Genomic DNA, 22,916 nt, shown 5'->3' on the forward strand with positions numbered 1-22,916 from the left:
GTCATTTGCATGTGTGTTTGAGAGTGTGCGACTTTCTCCTCTTTTTCTCTCCCTCTCTCAGGTCAGTCCCCCTATTGTTAAGTTACGTAACAGCACTTAGTCAAGTAACAATCCAGCAGCGATGGTGCGAAAGGGCTGCAGGATAACTGTTCCTCCTCTCTGACACTCCTCAGGCTGAGAGCTCTTCTCAAACTTGTTGTTGACTTTTCAACCCGCTTTGTGGAGCAGACTTTTTTTTTTTTTTCCCTCTGGAAACAGAGCGGATCTGCTTCTTACTTGAGTCAAATCTCTGGAATTAATTTATGGAAATGAAGTCATGTATACCACAGAATTGGGTTTTTGGTCAAAATGTAGCTCTCAAACTGCTGAGTGGGCCATTCTTCTACGCCGCTGGGTTTTGCCATCCCATCCATTGAGACCACCAGCGAGAACAGAAGTGATGAAATGTGATGTTTGAAATGATTCCAGGTGTAGATGAGCGTAGATCTGCGGTTGTAAATGTAGAGGTTTGGGGAGGTTATATTTATCAAAAAACATTATTAAAGCCACTGAAAACCCAAATCTACAATAGCCTTCTAACTATGTAATTTAACGTAACATCACAAAGCATCTAAAAAGTATTAAAAAATAGTTTTTAATCCAAATTCAATATTGTCATTGTGTGCTTATGCTCAAACTTTTATTACGAAAATTACTGAACTGTGAATTGTTCATAAAAAATCCACGTCAGTTGTTCTGCTCAGTCTGCCTCTTTGAATCTGAGCCAACTCGACAACATGGAGTTGAAGCCGTTATATCACTCCAGACTCCTTTGACAAAAACAGTCATTTTACCTCGCAGAACACAGGCATTGTGGGTATACTGCTGCCTCTGTCCACAGCAAATAAGGCTACTTTGATTCTGAATTAACGCATTACAAACACCAAAGTCACGCGATAACACTAACAAGCTACAACATAACGTGCACTAATTCTGTTTTGACTAAAACACGTTTTGTTGCTGCCTCCGTCCTCGTTCTAAGGATGATGTCGATCAAATCGCGACTTGCCGCACTTCCACAGTCTCATGAAATGGTCTAAACAGCAAAATGTGCTCTTTTCGAATGTTTATTTTCACTCAGATTTTTGTGGGTGCTTAATGAGACAGTCAGCTTGATATCATGTAAATGTTTCTACTATGTCAAGCCAACTTACCAGGGACTTTAAATGATGTATTGAGGGATATTATTTATGTTATGTCTTATCAACTTATTCAGTATGCTCAGCCAGTGAATCAATCAATACTTAACATGTAGACCTAAATTATATATGGCGGACAAAGAAACACCTCATTATAGGGCTCAAAATCATCATTTGAACCTTATATATGATAATATTAGGCCTGTGTGAACTTAACCTCTTCATTTATCAATACAGACGGGTAATAGACTCTGTAGACTTTAAAAACAAAAACTGCCATACTGATGTAAGTTGATCTGCCGTCTTTTATTAATTTCCTCACCGTATGAACTCATTTTCTCACTCCTGACTGTTTCAGTTAGTGTCACGTTCATGGTGCAGCTAAACAGCACAGCTTTTAAATGACTGTCTGTTTGCATTGGACTCTCAGTACGCTCCATCATCAAGGGATTTGATAGGCTGTTTGTGAGCCAGGGCATATTGATTATGTGCTGTCATGGTGGTCTGCATTTAATACATTTAAGTGAAACTATTGAACGTTTTACTGAGCAATGTTTTTTTATTATTGCTATTGATAAAGTGTCTATTGCCGATACATATCATTATTGCTTTATTGCCTAAGCTTACATAATATGTGCAATCAAATATAGATGATCAAAATGATGTGCATTAGAATTAACTATCTTCCCCTTTAATTTAAACCAGATAGCATGTTATCAGTCTGTCACCACAGTACAGTTTCTCTAAGTGTTGGTAAAAAAGATAAATGTTAATGCTGGATTGTTGCCAAGCCCTACCTCTAATTTAATTAAAGTTATTGCTGTTGACTTTAGAAAAAATAGCGTCTGTTCTGGATTAGACTGTATTTTATTGTGATAATACCTTTTACACTCATGAAATTGTACAAGCACCATGTTATTGTACATTATGAGTTTGAGAACTAGTTTTGCAGGCACCTGTGCACCAGAGCAGCCTATATTACTGTTTGTGAGCTGTCAGTGAAGTGAAGTCTATATCAGGAGAGTTTATAATGACTAAATGGCTGGAAGCACTCATGACCTATAGTGTTGCCGCTCATGCAGCACAGAGTAGGAGATGCCCATGCATGTCTCCTCCGGTCTATTCATAGCCAAGGCGGTGTGACTCCCCCGCCTCTGACTGACTGTTTCCTGCTTTCCCTCTTGCTCAATTACTTCTCCTCTGACTCCCACATGTGGGTCTTCAGCTCTTTGGCAGGAAGGCTTACCTTGTGGAGGAGGGAAACCGAGGCACAGCTGACTGGCGGAGCGAGCCGAAATGTGTTTGGTTAAAGAAAGACATGCAGTGTGTTTGTCGAGGTGAATGCGGGAGAGATGGAGCACCCACTGTAGTGTTTCTTTTAAATTCACTTAGCTGCAGTGCACCACCTCCGCCACCCTCTCCTCCTGCCCCAACAGCTGGCCAAATAAAAATGCAACATCAATTCATCATCCAGCCATATTGCTGCTTAGCCTGCCCTCCACCCCCACCGAAACATAACAGTTATAATTGCAGTTACAGCGCAAATATCAATATATCATCATATAAAGAGTCAAGTGAGAGCCATTCTCAAAGTGCAGCACTCTAGGATTGGGCCCAGAGGCGAGTACAGAAAGAAACAGAGGCAGGGTTATGAATGCGAAAGTGCTGAAAGAGATACAGTTAAAATGTAGGAGGAGGATGGTGTCACACTGTACTCATCCTGTCAGACGATGTTTTTCTAGTACTTTCCTCTCCCTCCCACCATCCCCCTTTTATGTCTTTATTCTGCTGATACAACCTCCTCCCGTCTGCTGACTAACTGACCCACATTCCTCTGTGTGACTCGCTGCCCTTAGAGTGTGTGTGTGTGTGTGCGCAAGCCTGCATTTCTGCTTGTCATATTGTGTGTGTGTGTGTGTATACCTAGTTGCCTTTGTGTGTGTGTGCAGTTTTCCTCTATCTCTGTCTGCCTGCTTCTCCCCAAAAAACTGTGCCGTGTCCCTCAGGCTTCAACAGGAACCAATTAGAAGATTGCTCTTTAGAGGAGCATCAGTCACTGAACGTAAAAGATTGGTAAAATGCCTCATTTACTCACTCACTCTGTGTTTATCTGCTTTTTTGTCATGTTCCACTCTGTTTGGGGGGCTGCGGTTGGAGAAGGGACATTTATTCATTTAATTAAATAAATGATGTCTCACTGAGATGGTGCTCCCTCTAGTGGAGAGTCGAGTCTCCGCAAGGTGGATTTTGCAAGGCAATTCAGTGGTTCTGCCGAGGTTGAAACGGAAACGGCTGAGCGTGATGCCTGTCAGATGACAGTTTGTGTTTTTCTTGGGTTGCACTTTTCAGGAAGGCAGGAAATCATGATAAGTGTGCGCAGCAGTGACTGAAACTTAATCTACTGTCTCACCTTCTTAATGAGCATACATTTCTCTTAAAGCCACAAGTCAGTGGACTCCTCTACCACAGACAAAAACAGTTACACTTCTATGAAGTTCTTTAAAGCCAAATTTAACATTTAGCTAAAAGTTAACCACTGACTTTGCATATTATTATTTTTTTTCATGAAACACACCCTCCTTTGTCTTTAATTTTTACAACACAATGCTTTTTTATTTGATGTATGTGATGTTATGCTGTGCGTAATCAAGTATACTGTGCCATGTCCTGTGTTGTTGGAAGTCATTGTGTGTACACTGTATTTTAATTCAGTGATTTTTCAAAGTGGGGGCTGTCAGGGGGTGACTCTCAATGCAAAGTGAGACCTGTTCCCAAAAACAAAAGCCCACTGCTCCGAAAATACGCACTCTATACACTTACGTCCTGCCAGACTCCTTTAAAATATTGCTCTATTTAACCATTAAAAACATCTACTCTTTTTTTTAAAGATTATTAATGATTGCTTATGACTCATAAACAGACACCTACTCATTCAGCAAACGTTCTGCATTCATTTTAACTCCATGTAAAGAGAATAAATGTAAAACAGAAACAAAAACAGTTGTTCTGGCCAGGAATGGAAATTTCAAAAGACAGCATGCTGGCTGTAGCATTGATGTTGGAAAACTGATATTTCTTTTTTTTTTTTCCCTTAGACTCTGATGACATATAGTAAAGAAATTACATATTTCTCCTTTAATAAAAACAGAATTTATAATAAATTTACAACTAATCAAAATTGTATTTGTAGTGCCCATCTTTCTATTTGCCTGCCAGTCAAAACATCATTGATCTCGTCATAAGCTCTCTGTGTTGACCTAAACCGATCTGCACTGATCACAAAGCTACTCTGCTCCTGAAATTTAGCTAGCTAGCTTGTTATCTCACAAAAATGGACATGTTTTTGAAAAGGAAAAGACCTGACAATTAGACCAACTGCCCAGCTGTCAAAAACTTAGCTGCAAAAAATCTGAAGTACTCGTAGCCAAATACAACTTGCAAGTATAGGGCAGCATTCATAAAGTAGGAATTTACTGCTGCATGTAAGAATGACTATGAAGGCCGTCTCAAATTAGTCAAAAACCGTATAAACTTCAGCATCACTTGAAACGAAAGCAACAAGCAGAGGCTGAAAAAACAGTCAACGTTTTAAAGACTTATTACTGGCCATGAACTAATGCTATTTTTGGGCCCTTGGCATGGAAAAGTTTGGGAACCCCTGTTTTAATCTCAGGGGCAACACTAGTACAAAACATCACATGGAACAGTTTTATCCAGTTCATAATCCTTTACAAAAGGGAAAAAAGTAAATAAATAACCTAAAATCCATTTAAAAAAATGCTAAACATGAAGTCAAAGTTGTGAAACTTTCAGTCAGACTTTCTTCCAAGAATACTCATCTTTGTCTACGTTCTCTTGAATTTCAGGTATAAAACATCAGCTAGCTAACTTCTGGAGGATCGGTGCATTTGGGACTTTAAGGAGGAGTGGTGGATACAAAATTCAAGAGAGGAGCGAGCGTTTTGAGCTGTGACGGGATGGCTCTGGTCGACAAACATAAAGTGAAGCGCCAGCGGCTGGACAGGATCTGTGAGGGTGAGACACACTCCTTTATTCCTCTCTTTATTTCTCCTCTTTCTGCTTTTTATGCACATGCGGATGAGCTGCTGGCTCCACATCTGCAGGTCACTTGAAATTGATTATTTAGGTTGTGAGATGCTTGTGTCTTTGTGTGTGTAACTTTGAGTGTGTGTATCAGTTTCACAGGTTTATGTTGTAGCCATAAAAAAAAAAAAAAGTTTCCCTCCGCTGTTATATGGAAATGAAGTTTCCATCAGTGTTTAAGCCTTTCAGCCTGCTGCTACAAATTCAGTGAAAAGCCGGCGGGATCGTTTGCATAAGTGTGTTTGTGTGTGTCAAAAAGGAGCCTTGGGACCAGCCGAGGCTCCAAACTTCGGCTTTGAAGGACTGAGAAAGAGCGTGTGTGTGTGTGTGTGTGTGTGTGTGTGTGTGCGTGCGTGCATGCACACGTGTTGTTGAGGAGGTTGGGTTGATGGCTGAATGAGACTTGAGTTCGGTGTTTCCAGATTGCTGGAGAGATGAAGTAGGGAGTTTGTAATAAAGTGAAGCACTCCTTGGAGCCCTGGGATTGATTATAGCTGCTAGTGGGATTGATTTGTGTGTGTTTGTGCATTTAAGTGTGTGTGTGTGTGTGCGTGTGTGTGTGTGTGTGTGTGTGTGTGTGTGTGTGAGAGAGAGAGAGAGAGAGTGTGAGTGTGTGTGTTTTAAGATAAAACAAGAGATTTTCCTTTCGGTTTTCCTCACTCATTTTTTACTTAACCATTGACAGGAACCGCTGACTGTCTGCATGTTTATTTAGTGAGTGTGTGTGTGTGTGTGTGTGTGTGTGTGTGTGTGTGTGTGTGTGTGTGTGTGTGTGTGTGTGAGTGTGTGTTTGAGTGTGCTTAAACTCAAAATCACACTTCACTCAGGCACCAATAATTCATACTCTGCTATGTATAGTGCAAGATTATTCTTTTGTATTTGTAATGTGGGTATAGCTGCTGTAGCCGTTGATGCACTAGCTTCTATAACTCACTGTAAAGTCTCATTTAGGCTCCATTCCATCTCTCTTTGTGTCCCGGGGTTTTCTATCTGTCTTTTAAGTTCAAGTCTGCTGGTGGGTCGTGGGCCAGATCCTTTTAATGACCGCTTTGATAATTTCTAAAATATGAAAAATTACTAAATGCAAAATTAGGCCTCATTCATGAATCGTTCACGTGAACAGTCGAAGAACTTTTGTGGCGTTCATCGGTACTTTCCGTTTTGTCTTAGGTAAGATTGAAGATTGTGTTTTGTGCTGTGTAATGTCATGAAAACACGCTGGTTATTCAGAGGCATTTTCTCGTCTTTTCACTTCTTTTCTTCTGTTTGACTTTGTCCGGCAAATGTGAGTGGCTTGTTGGTTGGTGGTTTGCAAACGCACTTAAGTCTGCTTCCCTTATATTTATTGTGGCATTTCCATGTACTAATTGTAAATTTCCTGGCAAGCACGTCCAACTTAAGGACAGAATGATTACTCGGGTGGGTAAGAACAGACTTGGCAGGATTTTCTCTTACTGCTGTGTGAGCAACTGTGAGAGAAAAATAAGAAAGCATTCATGCATGAGTATTTGGCTTAAGTTAATTGAGTGTTTATATTGTTTGATCATTAAGATCAGCATTTTATTAGTAGGCTGATTAGCCCATTCATTGTTTTTTTTCTGTATTAATGTACAAAATAAAATAACACATTAACGGGACTTTGACTTACTTTTTCAGATCTGGCCCTTCTAAAAAAAGTAATTGAACAGGCCTGTAGTTCATCTATAATATACAGCATCATTGTAAAAGAGTCAGTGTCATGCAAACAGCCAGCCAGATGAAGAACACCAACTGGGGTAACAGACCGGGGTCTATTTTAATCAAACCAAACAGGTTAGGTGTGAAAGCACTAACGTCCCAAAAGGTATATATCACAATACAGGGATTCATTATATTGCGATGCTGAAAGCAAGGTGATATGTTGCCTTTTTTAATGTAAAACACCACCATATGCACTAAATATGACTTTTTTAGTCTTTACATGTATCATGATGTATTGATAAAGTGTTTTTGAGAATCACACAGTATCACTACACATATTATCATGATGCTCAGGTGTATTGATATTTTCTTACACCCCTTTTTTTTAGTCATTTTCCTTGTTTCACATGTGATTTTAATAAGGTCTTCTTCTGTGTGGAAAATAATTTAGATTTTCCAGTTTCACTTTTCACAGCTTTCTAAAAGTGAAACCATAGGATTTTCTTAGTAATATTGAGTTACTTGCCATTAAAACTTCACAGAGTATCAAGTATCAACATTTCTTCTTTTTTTCTTCACAAGGGAAAATCCCATTAAGACTGAGAAACACAATATAATAGATTCCTAAATGAAGCAGTGCTGCTGTCTGTTTCCACCCTCAGAATGAGAGCCACATGTGGCATCTCAAACCCTCCAAACCACCAACCCTGCTTGCTTGGAAACACTTTTTCCCTCTTTATTTTTTATTTTTTGTGCACCAGAATATTGACTGTGTGCTGTCTAAAGACACAATCTGCTGAAAAATTATATAACGGTATTTTCTGATGTGTCCCATTCATCCCAGAGACATCTTCAGCAGTGTCCATGTCTCCTCTGCTTATCAACAATGAAGTCATTCTGCCAAAGATGAAGGGGGATTTTTTTTTTTCCTCTGGTGCAGTTAGTCACCACAGCTGCTCTTAAAAAAATGTGTAGAAGAGGGTGATTCACGTCGAGGAAGTTAAAAGATCAGAGGGTGGTGAATCACGTTGTTTTCACGGTAGCGTTAAATCTGCTCAGCCATATAAAAAGGGTATTTCAAAACCAGAGGCATGGGGTGTTCTGCACCATAATGTCAAAGCCACCCACTATTATCTATAAACAGAGTGTTGGGACTGAGGCGTGAAATAGAAATCAAAGTTCACATCATGTGTATTGACAAAAACAAGAATGTTATGGAGTGATTGTGATTGCGTTGCCGTCGTGGGTAGCACTTGGCGAGACGGCGAGGAGAAGCTTCCCTAATCTCCATTTATCTTCTGAGGATAACTGTGTCAATCCAATACTTGTTTCACAGCGGAGTGCATTGATTACATCTTTACTCATTGTGATGAGTGGCTAACTGAGCCGTGCCTGTGGCCCAAATTGAATTCGAAATGGCTGATCAAGTGTGGCTGTTTATTCCCATCAAAAGTGGTCACGGTGCTGGAATGCAGATTTGAACCGAGACGGTGGATGTTTTGCCACTGAGGATATCTGATGTGACTCACTGTCCTTTTGCTTTCATGTGGGGTTTTTGTGGTTTTCAAATTGGATATGCAAGGTCAAAACTCATGTCTGTTGTTTTTTTTATTGGTATTAATCTATTAATCATTTGGCATCTAACGTGTCATAAATGGTGACACATGCTCATCTCAATTTCCCAGAACTCAAGGTCTCAGTCAAAGAGGCACAAAGAAATTGAAATGACAAAGATAAAAAATAGCAGCAGAGTGTTTGGCTTGTTTGCTTGATGACCTTTGACCATAAATTGATAATCAAATTGGGGTTTCCCCGAGGAAATTGTTTTAGCTGAGCAACCAGATCTGGTTGTGTTGTGTCTTTGTGATCGCTTTTGTTAGTGGAGGATGGACTAAGCATTTCCCAAACTAGCCAGCGGTGGTTGTGGACCTGTTCTTATTATTATCTGCTGGCAGAGTAAAATGCATAACAATGCTTTGATATGTGAATTCATTTTCCTAATTAAAATAAAGGAAGAGCGTTCCTTTTTGCTGTGCTGGCCTGTTCAGCTCAGATGCTGTGTGTTGGACTGTTTAGCCCTGTCTGTCATGTTTATAAATATAGATGAAATGTAGGCAGTGTAAAATAAATTTGGGTCCCATGGAGAAATCAAATTTTTCTTTTGGTTCTTGAGTTGAAAAGATTTGGGAGCCCATTGCCTCAACACTGGCCACTCTTAAATAAACAGCGTAAAAACATACAAGAATTCAGTGGAATCAACTAAATGTTTCTTATTAACTTAATGTAAATAAACAAGTCTTATTTATTCAAGTTAATTAAACTTAATTTTCTGAGCATTTATTATCAGAACACTACAGAACTCATTAGAATGTGACTTAAAAGTTGAAGTCCTGTAACTTGAAGTGATGAGTTGAATGAATGTTGTGTGCACAGTTCAATCAACTAATTAAATGAAGTTTCTAAAGAAACTTTATCAGCATTTTAGCAGACTTCCCAGCATGCATTGTTGAGAGTTAATACGCTTCTGAGACCCTTCTTTTTTGACGCAAATTTATGATGAAAACTTGCTGCGTGTCTGATATTTTTTAAGATAGATCATGGTTGTTTGTTTTCACAATAATGAAAACACTGCAGCCCAGGATGAGGGTTAGTACTGAACTCAGTTCTTATCCTTAAACATGAATAAATTCACTGACAGCAGTGTCACATTTTGTTTTTGTGCTAAATGTGGAATAAGAGTTGCTGGTTCAACTTTCATACCTTTTTATGTTTATTGAACATGTTCTCTCAAGTAAAACACAATTAATATTAAGCTGATTTGACTGGAAAAGTCTATTTATTTGGAATACATTACAAAATTGATTCAAATTTCCTTCACATTTTCAGGCAGCATGGTTATTATTTTACACTATATGTTATTTGCTGTATGAAATTGCACATGTGCTCTTTGTCCCTGAAGGTTCATGTTTTACAGGAAAACAAAAATGAACATTTTGTTATACTATAGTTAGCTTAACTGAATATCTTTGGGTTTTGGACTGATGGATGATGGCAAAGAAAACACATTTTGAATAAGCTCCATCACTCTGCGATCTGGGAAATTAGAATGAGCGTTTTTTTTTTTTCACTGTTTTACAAACATTTACCAACATTTTATAGGCGAAACATTTGTAGAAAATGTGGCATAACATTAGCTACAGGCCTATGTGAGTATATAAAAAAACGTTTTATCATGTTAGAAGAGGTGGTCAATGACCCCTGCTGAAAGATGCTCTGAGAAACCATGAAAATCTTTAATAATTACTTTATTTTTTAAGTTTATTTGTATCAGCTGAAACACAGAAGGATTCTGTTTGAATTTCCAGTGAACAAATTAAGACACTTAAGCCTAACAGCATTGTTTAGTTTAGATATCAGCTTTCAAAATGTATATGGTGCAACTACTCCTTCTGTTGTGGGTTTGATAAAGTGCCAAGAAGAGTGTAACTGCAATAAGGGAACTGTGGCAAACATCTGTTGTGAGCATCAGTTCCCATACTCTACCATTCCCCCCTTTTCTCTCTCTAACTCTCTCTGTCTCTCCTTCTGTCCGCTCCATCTGTGTACCCAGCATGCATTGGCTTGGGCAGCAGCACAAGTCGTTGCCATTGCCGTTTAGCCAGAGCTAACTGACTGATCTGGGCATAGATGGGATGTGAGCGGCACTGCGATGTGAACTAGGTCGCAGTAACAGCATGTTCCTGAATGTTGATTTACAAGTTGTAAATCTGTGCTTGGATGCAAACACCACAAGGTGGGGTAGTGCAATTTGTCATGGCGAGTCCAAGTGTTTTAGTTGGCAGTTAAATAAATATGTTAATGCTTGATAATGCGTCTTGTTTTGTCATGTGTACAACAGGAGGAGACGTTCAAACAGTGAACAGTAAATAATGTGGCCAGTCAAGCTAAAATAAAACTTTGCCTGCGTGTGAAGTATTCATATTCTCACATTTAACAGACCTGCAAGCTTCTTTATAACAAAACGCTTCATATTAAATAGAGAGGACAACCAGAGAGGCTGTGGAGAAGAAGGGAGGGGGTGTCCTGATGTCATCCTCCCCTGCAGGAGTTGGGGGGGGCTTCATATCCTGAGCTTTTCAGCACAGACTCGGGGCTCTGCTGCATCCACCTCTCTGCTTTCATCCCTCCCTCCCACTCGTCTCCCTGCGCTCTGGCATCCAGCTCTGGTATGAAGTCATCGGAGCGGCGGTCTCTGGGTCTGACCCCCCCTCGGGCTTGTTCCAGGCTCCTCACCAAAACCCACGACCCCTTTATAGGCTTTGTGGAGAGGCAGGGAGGGGCAAGGAGAGCGTGGGGAGGAGGAGAAGGAAAATGAGCAGATAGAAAAATGGTACAAAGTGTCGTTTTTGGAAGGAAATTCCTGTGATCATATCAAACTGGCATGTGTGGTTGTGGTATTATTGTCATTACAGTGTGACTGTCTCTTTTGCACACCTTCAATGAAATGTTCTGGTTTTCCTTTTCTTCTTAGTGTCTGCATTTGCCTTTGTTTGGGTTGGCACGTACTGTAGCTTAGCGGTTGTGGAAGTTTGAAATGAGTTCCTGGAAGAGTCTTATATTCAACTTTTAACTCCCCAACTATGACGCTAAAACTGGGTTGCACCAACAAAAATTAATTTAATCTAAGATCACTTCTAATCAGAGCAGAAGCTGGGTTTAAAATTAGTAAATCCAGATGATCTATTTCATGTAAACCAAGCTTAAAGTTTAATCAATATGGATATGCTTTCTTACCCAAATATTAAATAACTAAATAAATAAAAAATGCATTTGAATTCTGTCAGTACCTAGTGTAAAAGAAGTGGAGGATTGTTAACATTCAGCTGTTCTGTATTCCTCAATAAAAACTTACGTTGTTTGCTACCTAGCTAAAAAGTTAACAAAAAGTGACACTGGCTAAAACATTAATAAAATGTTGACATTGTTTGCTGCATAGCTAAAAAGATAACAAAACGTTACATTGTTTGCTAGCTTGCTAAAGTTACTTAGCATTGTTAGCTCACGCATGATGACTCAGTAGAGAGGCTCCAATTTCTATGAGAAAAACTTGTTGGCCGCATGAATGGAGCATAATGGCCAAACATCATAGTCTCTCCTTAACTTTCTTGGAAGAATTTGATTATTTTGCTCAATCCATCTCAAAAAGGCAGCCACTTTAAAAAATAAACCTCCTCAAGTGTGAGTTTAAAGTCAACTGGATGACTGATTTGGTGCAACAGAATTATCTAAACTGAGGTTTAAAGAGGGGTTTAGATTTAATATTTCTTAATTGTAAGCTAGTTTTAAAGTGTGGTGCAAAATAATGTACAGCTGGGTGCAACCAACTCGGGCTTAGTATCATGTGGCTTCTCTGGATTGGGCTGGAGATTTGTTGGAGAGGTGGAGTGATGGAGATGCAGAGTGGTCTCTCTACATTGCTGACATAGAAGAAATTCTGGAGAAATTGTGGGCTATTGCTGCTGGGTGTTTGTAGTGCATGCACACTAGCAAAATTAAAAAACCCACTGTATCAATTCAGAATGTTACACTTACCGAGTATATGATTGTCATTTAGATAAGTACTAGCTTCATTGCCATCGACCTCCATTTTACAGTCCATTTAATCCCTATGGAGATGTTTTCAGAGACAAATAATCCCACTGGAATCACATACAAGGCAGCCATGTACATAATGTCTGTTAAGTGTGCATTGCAATTCATCTGACAGCATTATTCTTTGCAGCAGCAGTGGCATTGTAATCCCATTTCCAGTTAGTGCCTCCTGCCCCACGCTCATGCATAAGTCAATGTGTGTTTAACATTCAAATCATGCCTTGAGTACGCAACGTGTCACACTGTAGGAGACAGTTGTTTTTATTTCTGTTGCGCTGCAGTATTCACTTTGAGTTAGCGTGTGATTTTTATTCATGTATGCACGTCAGGACTGAGGCCAAGGCTTTAGCGGCGGTTTGCGTGTGTGAATGAAAAGGGACATTAACGAAGCACCGCGGCCGCTGCTGTCTCTGCCGCACGTCAGAAGACGAGCAGAACGGGGTCAAAGGGATGAGTGGGGATCCTGGATCGTGTGAGCCGAATGTGTGTGTGCGCTGTTTGTGTGTGTGAGTGGGTGGGTAGATGGAGGGTGAGTGTGAGTGACAGCAAATTTCTAAATGGGCCTTGTTGCATGTGAATCCTCTGATTCCAACATTTGGTAAAGCATGCAGACATTTTACATGGTTATGCCCCCACTGAGTGCACACACACACACATACACACACACTCACACACTAGGGTTGGGTGACAGTGTTTAGAGGATTGCTGTTAAAACTTACTTCACTGCAGATGACTGAAATCATGCCACAAAATGTAATTTACAACATGTTCAAGTAATGCATTACTTTTGGAGTACTTCAAAATTGTCTCGCTGAGTCTGGGTGTGTAGCTACATTCAGTTCTCAACAGGTTACATTACTACATAAGGGCAGGTGCTGCCATCCTGTGGCAGTAGAGCATCTTATGCACGCCACACTCGTCTTAAGAATATAACGTGGATCATACATTGAATAAACAGCTCATATGTGGCTAATTAGCGTTACATATTTGCAAATCAGGTAAGTTAATTAGCAAGCAAGTTAGCCAATCTGATGAGCAAGTCAAGTTGTATAGCCCAAAATTACAATTAGCCCTTTGTGGCTTTACAGCAGATAACTTATAGACTCTCATTAGCATGACAAGGTCTTAAAGTTATCACAAGGTGCTTCTTCAAAATAGACAGTCTTTAATACAGAAAGCAGCTTGCTTGTTAGAAAGCAGAGTTTGCACTGTGCACTAACATTGTGACCTTCTTGATTATGTATGTGGTTAAAACGGTTTTTACATTTCCCTGCCAAAAACACATTCCTGACAGTGTCCTGGCTGTGCTGCAGGTTCACTCTGCAAGGACAAATTATTGTGCTTAAAAAAAAATTCTGTTTTGTGAAATGCATGCTTCATGATTTTTAGAATTAATAAAATAAAAACAAATCAGTTCAGGTAATCTATTTTTAGAGACAGTAACTGTCTGGAGAATACCACCAATTTAAACTTAAACAGAACAGAATACAATATTTTGTATTTTAAATATATAACGCTGTTACTTCTGTTAGTCCCCAATCCTGTTGGTGCGATATAATGGTGTATACCACTGACATAAATAAAAGGTGGATGACACTTCTCCACCTTCTCCCACAGAAAAACTGAAGCCAAATTATCCCAGATATGAGCACTGCCATCTTGCACTGGTGACATCATTTCAAGCCTCTGAGCAGTAATGATCAGCATTGGACCTGCAATGTCAAATGAATTTGAGAAAATAAACGTGTTAAAGGAGTTTTTCCACAGTTCGAGCCTCTTAAAGTGCACCAGCTTGATGCATTTAAAATTAAATGCGTGTCCCAGACCACTTCAGAGGATTTGGGTTTACCCCGCCTTAGTTTTCACAAAACAGGAGACCCCAAACAACATCTTACGTTGTGTCCCCAAAAGGCTAGAAATGGCCCTGGGCTTAAAATTCACACAGTTTGTCTTGATGTCCCTTAATATTACAGCATTAGTCCAACATCACCCCAGCTTGTACTAGTAGTAGATGTAGTGTTTACTAAACAAGCAAGCGTCTTGTGTGACGGACTAGCTACAGATCTGACTGTTGTACATCATGTCCATCTTGTTATTTGCTGGTTAATGCAGTTTTCTCTAACACTGAAAGAAGTGTAGTCTTGTAAAAGAAAAAGTACCACTCTGAAGCAAAGTTTCCTAAAATCTATTAGCAGTTAAAAGAACTACATAATTGCATCCTCACTTGACGTTCATTTATCAGGGTTTCTATATGTTTTAGTCGTTTTGAATTTTTCGCCAGTCAAGTCTTATTCAATGTAAGGTCTTTATAAGCTTCTGCTGGGGTGGTATTATATTTGTTCTAAAATCCCTGGCTTAATTCCTAAATCCCTCTGTTACAGTGAATCTGGCGTTGTGTGCACAGTCTGGCAAGTATGGCAAATGGAGGAACATTAGAATTTGAAAGTCAAACATTGTTTAGTTTGAGACAAACAGAACTCTGTGATTTACTTTCCTGTCAGGATTAGATCTGCAAACCCTGAGTACACACCTCTGCCCCCGTCTCTCTGTTTGAGGTTGACTTTGTGGGGATGAGTGATCTGCAGCACTGAGAGCCCGAGTCTCCTGAGAGCTGGGCTAGAAGAAGTAATGAGAGAGGAGTGGATGAGGTTGGGGAAAGAAGCCAGGGGATCACGTATACTCTATAGGCTGTTGCCCTTGACGTGCATGTACATGTGTGTATGCACATTTTGGCTCATTCCCATTTCCTGAATTTAAGCAACTACTTTAAAGGAAAAATCTGTAGTATATTTACTCTAATTTATCATAAAAGGACCAAGACACTATCAGAGATCAAGGAAAAATGTTAAGTTAAAATACCTGTTCTCTGACAACAGCACTACAGCTACGGTGTCCTCCTTTTGAAATTTCTATTCTGGCCTGGAATAACTGTTTTAGTTTGCCCGTTTCATGTTAAGTAGAGTTCAAATTAAGGCTGAATGTTTGCCGAATGAGTAAAGAGTAAATGTTTCAAATGGTTAAATTGAACAATAAATTAATGGAGTCTGTAGTTTAGGCAGTCAACCTAAACTATAACTCCAGAGTGTGTATTTTCAGAGCAGTGGGCTTTTGTTTTTCGGGATAACAGGCTTAGCTTTACATTGACAGACAACTGACTTTATGTACTTTGTAGACAACGGTTCAGACTGCGTGTGGTCATGGACCAAACGAAACCATGGGAGTGTGGATCAGTTTTACTGTCACTGGTACTTTTTAAATCAACACACTGTCTGCAGTGCATCTCTGTGAGGCAGCGGAATCTTAAAAGAAGGAAGAGTGGCTAATGTAAAAGCCGTCACATCGTCTCGAATGAAATCCCGATCATGACGTCAGGCATTTCACAGATGTAACTGAGAAACTGGCTATGGTGTCATCACAGAAATGGATCACAAGATTTGATATTCATTGAAATTTTGGCCACATCTGCTGTCGTAACCTCTACACACAGTTTTACGATCTGTTGCGCCCCTAGTTTACAATGCTGCGCTCGTCATGCGCTCCTGCAGCTTTCCTGCAGCTTGCTTGAGCTTTTTTGTAACTGGAGAGGAGGGGGTGGGGGGAAACAACTTGCTTCAACCATAGACTGTATATTTAATAGGGATTCTACCTCTAGTATGCTATTTTGACTGCAGTACTCAATTTTGGATGCACATTTGCTACATATTGCTCCTTTAAAGCGTCAGAAAGAAACTAACCATGTGGTGGTATTTGTAACTTTTAAATTTAGAATGATATAGTAGAGGTCTGACTTTTACAAATGAGTGTTTTCTGATTTTGACATCTAGGAAAATAGTTTCTTTATCGTATGAGCTCAGAATAAAAGGTTGGAACGACTGCGTGTGCCCTTAGGTGATTAATGACACCCATACTTGAAATGACTGTAAAACTTGATTGACTTTATATCAGCAGAACCCCGCCTGATAAAATCAAAATGGGCTTCAAAAATGATTTTTTTATCCAACCCTCAGCTTTGATTTAATAATTCATCTTTATAGTCGCTTTTAGATCTCTGTGAGGGCTCGCTCTTGCCTCCTCTTCTTCCCATTTTAATTTCCTTTTTACATAAAGCTGACTAATGTTCCTCTGACCTTACCGAAAGAAAAACGCTCTCAGTCGTCCGCACAATTTGGTTTTGGAGCCACTGTCATCAGCTTTTTCCTGTCATCTTTTGGAAAACAGCAGAATACTCCTCTCCCCTCTCTGATCTCTTCCTACTCTAATTACACAACTGTGATTAAACAAGATATTAGCGCCAGCGACATACATGCCTGCACCGTTACCACAGGCCCTCAGTAAGATATTCAGGAACTTTTCTCAATATGCTGATATTAACTTTCCTCACCGTCTGAAATATGTATTACTGCCCCTCGCTATGGTTAGCTCTGAGATTAGATTTGGATGGAAATGGACACTTCCTCACCTTACATCTGTTTTCATGCATTAATAAACAGGGATCCTCTGCAGAAGGGATCAGGTTTCAGCCACAGTGACATGAAGTGAGACACGCAGGCAGCAAATAGGTAGGTCGGTCCTACGCTGAACATCACCTTGGTTAAATGAAATGGTAAATGTATGCGATTATTTACATTTTAATGTATGGCTCATGGCCAAGGCACAGTATAAAATGCTGCAGCATTATCACAAATAGCTTTTTTCACTGTGGCATATTTGAATGAAGTGGAATGAGCTCCTGTTGTATTTCGACTCAACAAGCATAGTGTTTTTGCAAGGCAAAGGTTGTAGGTGCTTTGGATTAACTGCAGTGACAAAAAGAACCCTCCCCCTCTTCCGCACACACTCAGACGCACACACACACAGACGCGCACACACACGCAGACGCGCACTCATACGCCCCCCAGTGTTTTACTTTTCTCTGCAAAGGGGCAAATCCAGATTATAGAGCTTCTCTAAGTGAAGGAGATCAGAGGAGCTTTAGGAAAGAGGGGGAAGGTGTTGTTTTTTTTACTGACAGTAAGATGCATATGGTCAGAATTCATGTAGTAACATAAATGAACAAATATAGCAATTTTGAGATTATAACTTTGTGTGCAAGATGACAGTATTAAATATAAGGCTGCACAATTAAATGTACAATATTCTGCCGCTCACATCAACACAACAACAGAAGGCGTAGTTCTGATCTGACATTTTAAGGAGCGTGGAATCTTGGGAGTTGTTATCATCACTTTAAAACAACCACTATAGTTCATGAAAATCTATCTGACATGACTCAGGCAGAAATCATGGACGTTTATGGACGAGGTAATATTAAAGTTTTATTCATGTTTTATTTGCAAAAGATATAGCAACTAGCTAACAATGGCTAGCAGGAAACACACTGTTACCATGAATAAATTACGGATTTCTCTGTGTTTGAACATTCTTGGAAACATTTGGGATAATTTAAGTACACAATATAACAAAATATATAGTTTTGTCTAGCATTTTTTAATACAGAATTGTTACATATTATGGCTTTAATTGAAATGTCATAGGAACTGCATATGGCCAAGTGCAGCATCCAACAGAAAATTGTGACAAAACAGCATTATAATGAATGCATATTTTTGCGTTGCAATTTTCATTCTCACTTAAAATAACTATTAAAATCATGTTAATGTGACATTTGTTGGGGTCTGTACCAAACAAAGATATTCTCTCACATCTGGACAACAAGATTTGTAGACCAGGGCATCTCTGCAGAATTACTTCATTGTTGTACTGTACTTATTGTACTGTTTTGTCACATATTTTTACTTCACTATCATTATTTCAGTTAATTGTGCAGCTCTTCGTTTAACTCTACAGTAGGCCTAATATTGATAATTTAGTGGATCGTTGCTTGAAATGATAGTCATCAGGAGGACGAACAGGACGAGCATTGCAGGTGGAATTCATTATACATTCTGCAATCTCCATGCAATCCACGCATTGTAATTTCCAGCGTCCTCCAGTTAACATACAGACAGCAGGTCTGAGTGATCTCCAAATCGAGGAGAGTGGGGCAGTGACAGTGAGCGCCACGGTGGCATCAAGGACATTTCAGAGTGAGTTGGGCAGCAGTTGCGTGGTGGCTCTGCTGCAAGCATGGGGCCTGGAGGATTAGTGTCCAATCAGAGTGGATTTGATGTTTACTGACAGCACATAGGACTTAGCTGAGAGAGAACTGTATTTCATTTGTATTCAATGAAGCTGTGCTCCTTGCCTGGCCTCCCCTCCCCGCGCTGTGAATCTGGCAAAACTGAAACCTGTTGACGACAGTGCATCATCAACAGCTCCAGGTAAGTGACTCTTCAGGAGAGGGGTGAGGGGGTTTTGGGGTTGGACTCTAAATCATTGGCATAATCACCACCGGCATCATCATCATCATCATCATCACCAGATACACTTATATCTGGTTCACATGACGTCACAGTGGGAAGTGGAATTAAACAGGCTTTATTTAGATGTAATCCCTCATAGCAATCGGCAGAGCGAGTAAAATGTCCCAGAGAAGGCAGAGATAAACCCTATTGGATTAGTACAAGCCCTTGCCCATCCCGACCAATAACTCAACCTATCCCCTCCTTTAGTTTTTTTTTTTTTTTTTTTGTCTGTTTGATGAACGTTTGGTGGCCGTCTGAAGCATGCACCGTGGTACTGCTGCTGTGCTACCTCCGCTGTGTACTGTGTGTTTGTGTGGTTTGGTGTGATGTGTTTGTGTGTGGTGTCCTCTTTCCTCGTGCACAACAAGCCAGCATGACCAGAGATTAATTATTCAAGGACCAACAGCCAAAGGGGGGAGTCACCTGATAGTACGGACCTACAATATTACAACCTGATATCGGGTGAAACGATAGACCTTGCTTCATCTTCTTTTCTGTCTGTTTTCCACCTCCCTCTCGCCCGTTGAAGACTTGAAAGAGATCTTTTAAAAACGCCGCTACAATTAGGACATTTTTTTCTCTTTTGTAGTTTTTTTTTCCTCTGTTAAAGCTTTTTCTGCTTTTTCTTTTTTTGCCAATGCTTGTCACTAACAAACAGTTGAGTCTTGGTCGTTCCCACAGTTGGGACACATTAGGAGGGAATGAGGGTCAGTGGGACAGGGCTGAGAGTGTCTACGAGCAGCAGGCAAGAGTAGCTGGCCGGCGGAGCTCTCTGTCATACGGGGAGGGAGGAGGGTGGTACGAGCCCCCGCCAGGAGTGCAACCCCCTGACCTGGATTTGAAACGTGAACCGTATTCCTACCAAGACTCTCTGTACAGACAGGTTTACGCCGAGCGACACGACCCACGGGGGCTGAGGAAGGGCTCTGTGCCTGATCTGAACCACTACGAGCGTGCACCCATGGCTCACCGAGGATCCATCCCGCATCCGGATTACTATTCCCACGACCCAGCCATGACTCCTCGGCCACCTGAGGGATTCTACCGGCCGGAGCACCAGACTCCGCCGCCTCACCCTCATCCACTCAGCAGGTCAGGCTCTCATTTTGCAATGACACCGGGGGCTCGTACTGTGTGGGATCAAGGTCAGGGAGGGAGAGTGGGACCTCCAGCCCCTGCATCGCCTCTACCTCCTCCTCCCCCACCTCCAAGCGCTCATGAGTTGAGTCGGGCTTATAGGGAACCCGGTGCTGTAGCTGCTGCCAAAATGACACCAGATGGCCAACAGCGCATACCCTCACGAGACCCCTCTCCTGCTCACTATGGTATGGAGCATGCATCCCCTCGATATGCCAGCGAGCCTCCACCTCTGCCCGGTCAGTCGGTGTATACTGACGTTAATGGGCGCCCGTTGGATACGCAACAGCAGGCTGCTACCTGTCTAGTAGTTGATCCTGCCAGTCAAGGTATGATAATGAGGCAAGAGACAGCCTCGCCCTTCACCATTCAACAACAGCAGCAGCTGCAACAGCAACAAATACAACAGCAACAAATACAACAGCAACAGCTTCAACAACAGCAGTTACAACAACAGCAACTTCAGCAACAACAAATACAGCAGCAGCAACTTCAGCAGCAACAGTTGCAACAGCAACAGCTTCAACAACAGCAGTTACAGCAGCAGCAACTCCAGCAAGAACAGTTGCAGCACCAGATGCAGCAACAGCCCCTGCCACCTCCACCCACCTTGCCCGTCTCTGACCCTACCCTTTCTATGGCAGCTCCACTTCCACCTCCACCTGCCCCGGTGCAGGTTGCACCAGTTGCCCCAGCTGCACCAGTCCCTGTGCAGGCTGCCCCTCCTCCCCCAGTTACTCCACTTCCTGCTCCTCTTCCTGCTCCTCCCCCCACTGCCCCACAAACGCCTTTGCCTGTGGACCCCAAGAAGACTGTCGATCCTGAGTTTCTCGCCCTGCTGCGAAACGAGGGCCTCTCAGAGAGCACCATCTCCTCAGTTATCCAGCAGGGCTTTGACTCTACTAGCATGCTTGCTGTTATGGAGGAAAACGATGTCCGCACCGTCACCCCCAACCTCGGTCAGGCTCGCGTACTGTCTCGCTTAGTCCACAACTGCAAGCGACCAATTGAGGCACCGCTGGCTCCCTCACAACCTCAAACACCCATGCGAGGCCGCTCTAATAGCTTTAGCCATCGCTCAGACATCTATCACCAGCAGCCGCACCACCACCCACCGCAGCCTCCACAAGCTTTGACTGTGGACCCACAGCTGATGCCCCCACAGACCCCTGGGGCCATGCAGACCATCTCTCCAAGGATGGGAGAAGTAATGGGTAGGAGGCCCAGCAGTGCCCCTTCTCAGCAACTCCTGGAAACCTCTGCAGGTTACCCGGGCCAACCACCTCGTACCCCAGGGCCGTACACTGGAGCCATTATGCCCGTTCAATCAAGACCCATGTCAGCCTACTCTGCTGGGATGACAATGCCAGGGATGCCCATGCAGGGTATGCAGATGATGCCCCAGCAGATGACTGGTTCAATGCCAGCCATCGCAGGGTCCATTCACACCATGCAAGGTATGCCACAGCAGATGCCCGTGTCCATGCCAGCTTTACCACAGCCGCCACAACAGGTACCAAAAGCATACTCTACCAATTACACAGTGCCCATGGAACTGATGAAGAGGGACAGGAACTTACTGCCATTGTCACCCATGCACAGCCCTCACCCCAGCCCTCAGCTGATGCGTAAGGGTGGGGGACCCGCAGCAGAAAATGCTCTTGTCCCTATGGGAGCACCAGGCCAAAGCCAGGCTGCCCTGGTTGCTAACCAGAAGCTAAGTCGACGCACGGGTCCACCGGTCATCGTGTCCACTATGGCATCTCCAGATACAAGTAAACCTTTTTTTTTTCTCTCTCTCCTTCTCCTCTTATCATCTGTGTTTGTCTGATTTCTTGAGACATTTGCTGTTGCTTTTTCTTGGCTGTTTCAAGTGTTTTTAATAGATAAGAGAATGGATTTCTGCTGTAGCTCTTCCTTTTTTGCATGGTTTATATAAGACACAATTTCCCGTCCTCTCATTGCTTTGAAAGGCTCCACAAAGCAGTGTTGCTGTGTTGTTAAGAATTGTGTCATGTTTTCACAATTTGGTTGACATTCAGTATATTGAAAGCAACAACTTGAGTGTCAGGTTGAAGTTGACTTCCAGGCGTCATGGTGATGAATCATTAGTATGTGATGTATGTGTACCATCACTGTCAAATAAGTGTATTCTGGTTTGTACAACCATCATTCATCCGAGGGGTATGTGAGATCTGTTTAGCTGAATGTGGTTGTGTGTGATGCATAATGCTTGACCTTAAGAAAGTACAAACACAATGAGAATGTTAATCGAGAATTTTTAAAAAATCCCTTTATCTTTCTGCTCGGTGCTGTCATTTGTTTTCTGTCTTTGTTTGTTCTCATTCTATCAACATGATAGAATGAGAATAGAATAGATAAATGACGTGTCTTTTCTTCTTATCGAGGCCAGTGGAGTGAAATCTAAATGTTGCTGCCTATCTCCATTCCAAAACTGTTGTCAGGATTATGATTAAAACCCTAAAAGGATAACTTTCCATCCCCCTGTCCTACTTTTGGTTTCTGCATTCGCCATGATCCTAAAATGATACTTGCATCCCGCTTTCTTGTCTGCTTATCTCTGCGAGAGCCAGATTTGTCAGAATTCCACATACTTTGTGTGAAGTCCTTTTATTATTTCAGTAATCTCATGCAGTTGTCTTGTCAGAGTGACACATTGCCCCATTAAACACAACACAAAATGGCATTGATGAGGCGTAATATAGAGGATTTGGGAGGAACAGCTGTCAGCACCCTTTCT

General features: G+C 41.5%; 1 protein-coding gene across 4 annotated transcripts in view; it reads left to right on the forward strand.

Annotated features, from left to right (window-relative positions):
• ctbp2a (C-terminal binding protein 2a) overlaps positions 1 to 22,916 on the forward strand; it is a 90,249-nt gene that overhangs the window by 23,782 nt on the left and 43,551 nt on the right. For 2 of the 4 annotated variants that reach the window (XM_084735386.1, XM_084735385.1), the window contains exon 2: positions 5,045 to 5,213. In XM_084735386.1, coding sequence (XP_084591512.1) covers positions 5,156 to 5,213 — 58 coding nt within the window. In that variant the 5' untranslated portion in view covers positions 5,045 to 5,155. Of the gene's footprint in view, positions 1 to 5,044; positions 5,214 to 18,987; positions 21,931 to 22,916 lie in introns of those variants that run through there. The other 2 variants (XM_084735384.1, XM_084735383.1) reach the window with 2 other exon arrangements.

Source organism: Lutjanus erythropterus, chromosome 14 (assembly GCF_056507025.1).
Source record: "Lutjanus erythropterus isolate fLutEry1 chromosome 14, fLutEry1.hap2, whole genome shotgun sequence".
Taxonomy (NCBI): Eukaryota; Metazoa; Chordata; class Actinopteri; order Lutjaniformes; family Lutjanidae; genus Lutjanus; species Lutjanus erythropterus.